This window comes from Perca fluviatilis, chromosome 9 (genome assembly GCF_010015445.1).
Source record: "Perca fluviatilis chromosome 9, GENO_Pfluv_1.0, whole genome shotgun sequence".
Lineage (NCBI taxonomy): Eukaryota > Metazoa > Chordata > Actinopteri > Perciformes > Percidae > Perca > Perca fluviatilis.
In genome coordinates this window covers 7794166-7805746 of record NC_053120.1, presented here as the reverse complement: position 1 = coordinate 7805746, position 11581 = coordinate 7794166, and the positions used below count along the sequence as shown (strand labels likewise).

The 11581-nt window shown below is 40.0% G+C and overlaps 1 protein-coding gene across 1 annotated transcript in view; it reads left to right on the top strand.

The window, feature by feature from the left end:
- The first annotated feature begins 5458 nt into the window (after positions 1-5458).
- Positions 5459-11581, top strand: part of gmds (GDP-mannose 4,6-dehydratase) — a 183266-nt gene continuing 177143 nt past the window's right edge. Inside the window, exon 1 of the mRNA XM_039811883.1 lies at positions 5459-5729. Within this exon, the coding sequence (XP_039667817.1) occupies positions 5631-5729 (99 nt within the window). The 5' untranslated portion in view covers positions 5459-5630. The remainder of the gene's footprint in view (positions 5730-11581) is intronic.

The window sequence follows — 11581 nt, the reverse complement described above, 5'->3', positions numbered from 1 at the left end:
CATTGTTCCTACATTAATACTACATTAGTATGTAATTCATAAACAGTTATAAAATGCTTTATTCTTGATTAATAAGCTCTATAATATGTATATTGATTGTATTTTTTTTAATAATTTGTGAATGATGGATTCACCATTTCTAAATTAAGTATTATATCAATTACAAACCAGTTTTTTAGGAGTTGTCAATGGTTATTATAAAGTTGCCATTTTGACCTAAAATCAAGCTCTACAGGGCCTGCTTGTTAATCTGCATGTGCTGTTTTTCCATTCATGTATTGAGGCGTTTCCTTCAATTAGTCACTCAAAATATTTCAAGACAATGAAAACCAACAGGTTGTGCCAGAGCTTAAGATGGCAAACATGTGGCTGGTTAGCTCAGTTGGTAGAGCGGGCGCACATATGCAGAGGTTTAATCCTCGATGCAGCAGGTCCAGGGTTCAAATCGGACTTGTGATGGTTTTCCTGCATGTCTTCCCCTCCTCTCCCTTTTCATATCTCATCTTTCAAGGCAGAAATGTCCCAAAAAAAAGATGGCAAACATAGCTGTAGAATTTTGCACCAAGAAAGGGAATCTTTTTTGTTGTTGTTGTTGCTACTGACCCGTTTGGGAAACTCACTTTTCCACAGTTTGTTTGTGGATTCAATCTAACTCATTGACTCTTCAGAAAGGGAGGGGGTAGGCACTTTCTAGTGTTCCCACACACACAACTCATGTGAAGGACGAAGGTTTCTGCACAGCAGTGGACACACAGTGAGAGTCAAATAGCTCGAAGCACACAGCAAGACACCTGCCGTCCAAACAAGAGAAGAGAAGAAGAGCCCTGAGCTGTAACAGAGCTGTGTGCTGTTCTCTTTTGATCAGGCAGGGTGGATGAGCAGACTGCTGTGCTTCTCAGGAACCCAGGCACTTGTTTTCTTTGTCTTTTTTTTTTTTTATATATAAACGATCATGTTTACTTTAGACTGTAATGAAATCACACCTCCCATCGTGCTGTGCACTCTGGGAGATCGAACAGTGGGAGAGTGCTTTAACAGCGCTACTGATGCGCTCAGCTGGAGCAGATGTAGTCATACATGCTCAAATGTACAAAGATAATAAGAGAGCTGCTTTGAGCGTTTGATCGCTCCTGTTAAGATATTGTCTCAAGTGATGTGAAATGAATTCCTCTATCAGGGTCCACGTATTAGGTTCTGCTCCTGTTTATTTTGGCATACTGACGGTTCAATTCTATAACCTGTAACAACTCAAACCCAGACTTTTCCTCTTAAATCTTTTCCTTCTTAAATTTCATATTTCTTTTTCATATGCCATATATAATTTCTTTTTTGTTACCACAGTTAGTTGAAGCCATGATAGTTGCAGTTTGCTTGATTGCAGCAAGTGAAAAAAAAAAAAGGTTATTCATTATACACACGTTTTCTCATGTTTTAAGGTGACATATTTGTGGGATCTTAACTAAAATTTGAAATAAAGTTTAGTGGGTTTGAACAATGCATGTCCATCAACAAGCATTTGTAGGAGAGGAGGAAATGTTTTCTTGAGAGTGTAATGAGCAATAGTTCCTGTTACAGTGATGCTAACCAAACACAAATAATGTTTACAGAATACCAAGTCATACTTAAATATGAAACCAGATGTGTCACTGACACTTCCTCCTCTATGGTGTTTGACCAGGATGTTTACTGAACATTTTTTGGCAGGGACATTATGTTATATAGTTTAAAGTGCATTATTTTGTTTGGATATTGACAATGCTGCTGTACAAACAGAACCGTAACTTTGTCCAGTTTATTTTTCCGAGGCGAATAGAACGGGCGGCTACCCTGGAAATCCAGAGTTCTCACGAGAGCGCAATTTGAATTTGCTCAGCGAGTCACTCTGGCATTGAGTAATGATGCTCATTAACTATGCCCTTGGAGCCGAGCTGTACCAATCACATCAGTGTATCTGATATAGGCGGGCCAGAGGCGAGCTGAACAGATGACGACAGCGCCATGACGTCGAAGTCATTAGTAAACATGGCATGAAAGATGGCTACGGATGAACACCAATGGTTTGAAACGGCTTTGGCCATTACAATGAACGAGTTAGACTTGGCTTTTTATCTAAAAGAGGAACAGAAGACGACGCTCAAATCGTTCCTTTGCAAGAAGGACGTTTTTGCTGTTTTGCCGATACGGCAAGAGTTTAATCTACCAGTTAGCTCTGCTGCTAGCTAAGAGTTTAATCTACCAGTTAGCTGCGCTGGTAGCTAAGAGTTTAATCTACCAGGTAGCTCCGCTGGTAGCTAAGAGTTTAATCTAACAGTTAGCTCCGCTGGTAGCTAAGAGTTTAATCTAAAAGTTAGCTCCGCTGGTAGCTAAGAGTTTAATCTACCAGGTAGCTCCGCTGGTAGCTAAGAGTTTAATCTACCAGGTAGCTCCGCTGGTAGCTAAGCATTTGAGTACGCTCTGGATACGTCACCCCGTGTATTGTTGTGATTGGTCGTAGTGTTATCCAATTGTGTGCAGTGAGATTTCAAAATGAATGCTTGGTGCCGCCAAGGGGGTAAGCTTCGCTTCAGAACTCAAACCTCCTATGGCGCCATTTTGTTGCTACCTGGCCATCACCTCCTGTTAGCATTCCACTGACTAGCATTAATTTTGGCGCCACTTGACAGCGAATAACTTTACATCTGAAGCGTTTAAAGACTCTATTTGTCCATTGTTTAGTTCTAAAGAAACACGACAATGTATAAAAGGCTCCATTACCTTGTACCTCACGTTATGGCTCCATAGCAAACGTTTTTGTAAAAATAGGCTAACGATTGTGTCACATAGTAGAGGAATTACCGTATAGTACAGGATAAGCTTGCAGGCAGTTTCGACTTACATGAGCTATTTAGGATTAATTACTAATGTTAACTAGTATTTTAGTTAGCAATAATTAGCCTGTGCCCATGTTATCTCTTTACATATACCTACACTCTCCTTCTCTGTAAGATTGGGAATGATTGAGATTTCTCTTGGCACAGCTACCAGAAGACTTACAACTTTCAGACACGTTGCTCACGTCACATTTACGCTGTCTCTCTCAGTTGGAGGCTGCGCAGTAAAGCTGGCCATCACCGGAAAAGTGCTTCTAATATCCTTCACTGGTCTCCGTCCAGAGCAACGGGGTCTATTGGTCCAATATATACTGTCTATGGGTACCGCCCCTCAAGTTGGGCCATTTTTATTACTCAATGGATTTCCAGGCTAACGGGCAGCTACGTGCGGTGTCTGACCATCCTGTATTTGTTGCTTTCACCTAACAACTGTCTCTACGTGAGGAAAGCTGTGAAATTTGTAGATTTCGGAGGAATCATAGCCAAATCAGTCTAATAGCCTACATTGCTGCCGTTAACACAAAGTTTAGGAGCGCAATACTAATGATTTAGTTTGAAGTTCCTGTGACGTGACGTTTCCAGTCTACGGTTCAGACTCAAACACACGGAGCTCTGAAGCAGACCTGTGTGTCGCTTAGTGTCCACTCTCGCTGTGAAAAGCTGTGCAGCTTCAAGTTTGTGGATGCGCTCTGCTGTCGAAATGCAGATGTGTCGCGTTTGTGCTCCATGTATTTCAGCCGTAGTTTCGGGTTTCCACCTCCGATGTAGAGCAGCGTACAGCCACTTCCCTAAACTTCGTCTTATCCAGAGACCAGAGACCCAAACGGGGCTCTGTGTCTATCAGAAGGTCTGAGATCTACCGTATCAGCAGAGCAATCACGTATTTTACAGCAGACTATGGTGCAGGTAGATTATTTTCTGAAATATACTGACTTTATTTTTGTAATAGCCTATTATAACTTTATTTTTCTAAAAATATCACGACTCCTCCAAACCTCAGAGAACACAGATGAGATATACTGTATTTTGAATGCACACAAAGTTTTGGACATGAGCAGAAATATATTACAGTCCAGGGGTTTATTAATAAAGTAAAATGAATAATGTATCATTTAGGTGAATAATTGTCATATGCACATTTAAGGAGGTTTCTTCCCCAACAAAAGATGCAAAAGAGAAGGGAAGAATACATTATGCCTAGGCTACATGTGAGCTGACTCAGATATAATTAGAAAAGTTGATCCAAAGGAGAATAAATAGTTGAAAGCAATACTGCAATATATTCCATTATTTTTTTACATTTGGATTGTAATCTATGTTTCCCTTTACATAAAGATATTTCCAGCATATTGATTCAGAAATAAGGTGCATAAAATTCACCAGAATGCAGGAAATGAAGTGTTTAATGCTAAAAAATGTATCATAAGCATCATAAGTCACTAAACATATCTGGAAACAAAACCTTGGCCTTTGGGTTGCCAAAAGACAAAAGATGATTAGGCCAAATGTTGGTGCCATCTAACTTACATCCACAAACTGGAAGCTAAAATTTAAATACACTGGCTATTAACAAGCTGGGCAAGCCAATCGTCCTTTTGCATTGCATTCAGTTTATTTAAATGGGTCCGGGCTAAGCCCTGAACCTCCTCAAGTCCTAGAAACGCCCCTGCACAACGAAAACAAAGAGAGAAGTTCTCTCAGCACACTTCAGCTTTGTAGCTTCGGGAGATTTGAGCTTAAATAAAACTGATTGACACGTCTTTGCAGACGCCTTACTGTACAAAGCTATTTGTTTGTGTAGCTGTATCAATTTTCATATATGTTTTTTTTACTCTGGGTTTACAGTGACTGATGATAGAGGATACTTATTTTGGAAAGGAACTATTCAGTTGTTATTGAGACATTTGGGATCTCTGAGCACAGCTTTGGTTCACACACTATTAGATGTGCAGAATGTCAACTATGAATGTTTTTGCTTCATCCAGGGCCAGAATAGACTCATGTTTCATCGCTGCTATGATTTGGGGGTTTTCGAAATTAGATTAATTTCTTGAAAAATACCCCATTTAGCTTCTACATCCTCTGACTTTGCATGCAGACTCAAAGACGACGAAGAAGACATAGGCCTACTTTATTAATCCTGCTAGGGGAAATTACATAGGCCTACCGGTATTTACTTTTTTTTTATTGTTTAACATTACAAAGCTAAGGCACATAAGCCAGAGAGCACACAAACACATGTTCAAATGCATGTTTGAGTATGCTAATAAATAGTAAACAGAATCACTGAATCACTGCCAACTCACTGTGACCCTTGAGTCAGAGCAGGATAGACAATGTGATACCCAACAAAACTAATAATCCAAGATTTAAAACAATTGAGTGCAGTACTTGAGTAAAAGTACTTAGTTACAGTGCACTGCTGCTACTAACAATTAGCCATGATATAACAGGAAGCTGCCATCCTCCCTCCAACGGCGCTGTGTTTAAGGTCACGCAGCTCTCGCAGACGCTCTGCCTTCTTTAGTGAGGCCTCCTCTGCTGCTCCCACTTGCTCTCTTCCCATTGGCTGATCTCACGGCCGCTTCCTGCTACGTACTGCACTTTGTACTGGCGTGTAGTTTGGTTTGCGGATGCTGAGCTGCAGAGGAGGCTCGTCGGTACTCTCACAGTAAACACACAGCACAGGCAGTTCATCTTATTTTAGGTTCTTTCGCTCGCTGTGTCAGCAGACTGTATCAAACATCTAGCCGAGAAAAGATGGCCTTGTGCACCGAGCCTGCTAGTGTTAGCTCCACGGACAACGGGGAGCTGAAGAAGGAGAGGAAGGTGGCCGTTATCACTGGCATAACCGGACAGGTAACATTCATTACCCTAACGCTGTAGTATCTATCCTCGCCCAGTAGTGTCTAGCTACACGCTGTTGCTCCAAAACCTCGTTACACCTTCTTTGTAGTGTTTTCTTTTAATGGGAGATGGTTGTTGTATGATTTAAGTGCCGGTGGCGTTCATACACCTGCTCCAGGTGCTTTAAAACCCAGTGCGTCACTATAGACCTTTTTCGCGGTTGACGTGTGAAGCACAGGTGTATTCAAAACCATGAATGATGGCTGCATTCCACTTAGGAGAGGTCCTGGTATTGTGCATGCTGACTCACTGAAATAGCTTACTGGGACACTTGATGGAATTGAGCCATTGTTAAAGTTATCAATTTCAGCTGTGCTTTTCCTACTATGATACTATGACAAGTCAAAATGTCTGCTGTGAAAAAGGTCCATTAAATCCCCATTTGCCCTGAAACTTAATTCAATTTTATTTATAGTATCAATTCATAACAAGAGTTATCTCGAGACACTTTACAGATAAAGTAGGTCTAGACCACACTCTATAATTTACAAAGCCCCAACAATTCTAATAATTCCCCCAAGAGCAAGCATTTAGTGCAACAGTGGCGAGGAATAACTCCCTCTCAGGAAGAAACCTCGGACAGACCCAGGCTCTTGGTAGGCCGTGTCCGACGATGCCGGTTGGGGATGTGATGAACAGAGGCAGTAATAGTCACTTTTAGGAATAGTGACTTAAAATGATAGTTGTAGTAGTTCATGTCATATCAGTGTGCTGCAGGGCGTTACAGGATGTAGCGCGGCACAGCAGAGCATAGATAATCTTTCTTGTCTTTTACCTCTGGCTTTTGAAGTGTGCCAATCCCTTATATTGACTTAAATTTGCTAAATTACACGGAAAATATATACAACACCAAACTCAGATCATCACTCGGATCATAAAATATAAAATATAAAAATATAAACAGTAGGGAATAGGGATCAGTCTAGGTGGAGTAACACCTATGTGTGTTTAGTTTATTTGCACAATAATGAAGATACAAAAGAAGAGACCGAATAATCAGTCCTCACCTATTTAAAACAATTCAAAGATGAGATTAATACGCATCAAAAGTGAAACAAAACAAGCAGACAACAAACAAACAAACAAACAAAACCCATAGAACCGGCAATATCTATACAAACAAAACACACAAGCAAGCATTATAAAGAAAACCGGAAAATAACACCTAGAAAGTACATCCAACAGAAGCTGTTGTCCTAAGGTTCAAGATGAAATATGATATTTCTTTAACTGTGTCCTATAAAAGCTGGCAAGAAGGATTACGATTTCAGTGTCATATTTTAATATGCTAACTGCATGTCTCTCACTACGGTTGCAACATGTGGATTTGAAAACCAGTTTTATAATAGGCTACACGCCTACTTTAGTTAGATTCAGTGTGTGGAGTCAGGATCACAGTCTCTGCTCCACCCCGCCTACTTCCTGCTTGTCCTAAACAGTTTCTGTCTAATCTGGTATTGTGTGAACCAGCCTGGGTGTCCTTTTGACTTTTGTCTTTTGTCCTTTGGCTAAACCGGTTTAATTGTGTGCAAATCAAAGACTGCATTTGTCCCCTGGGCAAATTCAAAAAGTAGCCTGCATCAGCAACCTGTGCCAACGGCCTCACGGCACTAAATCCAATGGCACTAAATCCAACTTGTATTACAAGCAGGGTTGGGTAGTAGCATTACCACTTTTTTTTTTTTTTTTTTTTAGATAATTTTTTGGGCATTTGCACCTTTTTTAATCACCAGCTCTGACATGAAAGGGGAGAGATAGGGGGAGGACATGCAGGAAACCGCCGCAGGTCGGAATCAAACCCTGGGCCTCTGCGTCGAGGAATAAACCTCTTCATATGGGCCCTCTACCAACTGAGCTACCCGGGTGCCCCGCAGCATTATTAATATTACTACTTCTCAATAGCGTCGCTTTTTTCTGAATCAAATAGCTTTTCTGTAGTTTAGGAGGAGTCCTTGACAGTTTGCTCATGACCTGACCCAGAAAGACTGGATAAAAGACATGTTGGCCCATGTGTGGGCCAACATGAATGGAGCTAATCATCGGTTTGCCAGTGTGTAACAGTGGATGTATCTGTGGGTGTCAGTAAACCATTTAATGTAATTTTTAAGTGGTGATGTTTGGTATCTGTCAATTGTGGACTGTATTTGAGTTTGGTGAGGTCTTGTCTGGGGAAATGTTATATTTTTTTTGTACTACAGACACAATTCTGTAGCTGTTAAAAAAACATTGAGGAAGCATCTAATTCTGTGTAGGATCTATAGGAAGGCAGATAGCAGGTTGACGTCACTGTGATTCACTGTTTGACTATGTTCTGCTACTGTATTGTGAAACCTTTTGTCATGTTTAAGATGCTTAAATGTGCCTTTCACCTAAGATTATATCCCCATACAAAACATCAAGACAATGGGCAGAAAGGAGTGGTGACTTGGCAGAACTGGCCTTACTGGTATACATGTAAAGAGTGAATGACATCAGTATGGATCAGTGGTTAAATTACTGCCATGATGTTGTCCTCTTACGGCTTGCTTTGTTTGGTTTCTTTGCCTGAAGGTCGGGAAGTTGTTTCATGGTTACAGTAAAAAAGGACAAGGACCCATAACTCATTTAAAAACTCACCCTGCAAGTCAAACATGCCTAAGTCCATTCGGTGTTATGATGGTTGGGTACCAAAACCCTGTTTCACTATGGAACCGGTTCCTACGCGACGTAGTAGGAATTGGACCGGATTAGAATGCAAATTTCGGTTCCTCATTTCGGTTCCACTTATTGTGTTGGCTGAAATATTTTCCTTCTGTCGCTCCGAAACGGACGTAAAATGTCACACTTTCTCTGTAGTCTACAGTTAGCTAGCTACCGTAAATGTAGGCTACTTTTATTATTTTCCCTCTGGGCTCACCAAAACGGACGTAAAATCATATTGACCATTCACAGCACGTGATCGCAAGTAAACCTATTACATCTTTGATGTCATTTTTCAGTTTTTCAAGAATCTGTTTAGGAATCGGAATCGTTTTAGAAGTACCGGTTCGGCATCGGAATCGTTAAAAATTCAAACAATACCCAACCCTAGTGTTATGTTTGGACTGAGTCGAAGCGTTTGTTGTAAGGAGGGTTCAGTTTTTAGCCCAGCTTTTTAACTGTAAGGCAATTTAGACTTTTAAACCTGTAGAGATTTTGTTGCAATATGGAATTCTTGAGATTAGGGCTGCAACGATTCTTCGAATAACTCGAATAATTCGATTACAAAAAATCCTCGAAGCAAAATTCTTTGCCTCGAAGCTTCGTTAAATCAATGTGATTAAGGTTGTACGGCTCACTGTGTTTCCGCACGGAGGATTATTACTAGCGCACAAGAGGTTTGCGCTTCTGCGGACACAAGACTGACGGCCCATATTACAAATGAAGGAAGACGAAAATAGCGAGGGTCTAAAAGGGAGAGACAGGCGAGAGAAAACGACAGAAAGTTTGGGATCATTTTAAGCTGCAAACATGCTGCTACATCACCTCTGTAACAAACCTCCAGTGTACTCATCCATTCCACGGAGCCAACCCGACACAAGGTAGCCACTTCTGCTCCTCTCGTCCACCGCGCAGTTTACACAACTAGCCTGCAGCATGCTATTTTGCTAATAGCGATGTTTTACACAACTAGCCTACAACATGCTACTCTGCTAATAGCGATGTTTTACCAAGCTAAAACGAAAGCTGTCGGTTTGTAGTGTAACTTTTTATTAGTTTGCTTCTAATCTTTGGAAATGTAGCTGCTGCCGGAGACAAACCGGCTCCTCCCCCCAGCATGGCTACTTAATATGCACGTGAATGACGTCATCATGCATTCTTTATTCTTTCTCCTCACCATAGATATTACTATCCTGCCCACTGCGTATTAGGCTTCTGAAAATGTGTCCCCCAGAACAGTGTAGTTGAGTAGCCCTGCTGTAAACCCTCTGGTCAGTGAACAGCTCTTTTGCATATCCAGTGCAAAGAGCCAGAGGCAAAAAGGGGAATTGGGTGAAAAATATTAACATTTGGGCCACCAAAAATGTACTATTGTAATGTATTTCTTTTTAAGGGTCTTGGAATTTGGCAATACAATTTTTTGCTTTTTCTAAAAAAGGAAACCAGTCTTTTGTGTATATATACAAGCAACAGGTTTCCTTTTTTTAAGTAAACAGCAATAATAAATATTTACTATTGCTGTTTACTAAGTATTTCTTACTAAGTATTTCTTATCCGATTACTCGATTAATCGATGGAATAATCGGTTGAATATTCGATTACTAAAATAATCGATAGCTGCAGCCCTACTTGAGATTCTTGTCTTGGTATTTGTCTGACATTATTCAAACAACCACTTGGCCACAGTAGTGAGGGGACTATGCTCTTCAGGAAGCTTAATGTTTTCAAAAAGTAGATTACACAGTATTTAAATTTTATAGCATGGCTGTTTCTCAAACAAGTGGCAGCACCATGAACCTGCCGGTAGGGCTGGGTACCGAATTGAATTCTTTTTAGGCACTGACCAGATTGCCTCTAAGGTATTGAGTATCGAAAAATGCCTCGTCATTCAATACCCAATTCCGGAACTCGTATTTTATTTTCACCAAAATATTCCATTCCATACATACAATACAATTTTACATTTTACCTTACAGTTCACACATTTACAGCTGCCATAAAAATACACAGATAAACAAGTAAAAAAATAAATAAAGAATAAAAATAAATAAAAAATAAGATAAAAAAAATTAAGAAAAGGAAATAAACAATAATAAAAAAGTAATAATTATACAAAAAGTATATTTTTCTTATTGCATTAGCAAACTCATTACAGGGCTCCATCTCTTTATAAATGTGGGTCTTTGTAGCCTTATTGCATATGTAATTTGTTCCATCTATTCAATACCCAATTCCAATATTACTGTAAGTAGTAAATCTCATCAGAGACAGTGAGCCAATAAGCATACATGTAGCATGCTTCTACCAAGATCTATTAATGCTGCTAATTGGCTGCTGACTACACGTTGCAGAGGAAGGCAGGAAAAACTCTGTTACACACAGAGACGGGGCTCACGTAGTAGGAGCTAAAAAAGAAATAAAAAGATTTGTGCCATAATGTTGTAATTTCTTTCTGTTCTATAAAATTGGTATCGAAAAAGTATAGTTTAGGAACTGGTATCAAAGTCACGTTATCAGTACCGGTATCGAAAATTGTTGAACAATACCCAGCACTACCTGTCGGAGACCTTTGCATCCGTGGTCCTGTGTGTGCATGTGAATATAAGTGTGTGAACATGTATCCTTTTTGTTGTAATGTGCGCAAAGAAGAGGATTGTCAGTTTCTGGGAGTTAATTTCCAAATGAAACAAATAAGCAAATAAGCAGCAGGGAAGAGTCTTAGGCCAGTTACACACTGCGCGCGTCGCGTTTCTGTTGCGTCTCAGCTGCGTGGATTTTTCTGTGTCCTACACACCAGAAGCCTATCGTAGCCTATCCTGCCATTTATATATAGCCTACTGATTTGATTAAAGCAAGACAACGTCGGCAGTATTGACTGCAAAATATGTTACAGAATATTTCGTTCTGTATGACAGGTGCAATATTTGAAAATATTTTCTCTGAAATTTTGTATTACATTAATATCTACATTGACGTCAAAACCTAGACTTTCAAACATCAAGATGTCATTTATTAATGTGCATTCGTGTCTAAATGACATATAAACATATTTTCCTATTCTATTTTGCCTGGAAATGCTTCCAACACGCTCGCGTCTCGCATGAAAAATAGGTTCTATTTCTAGG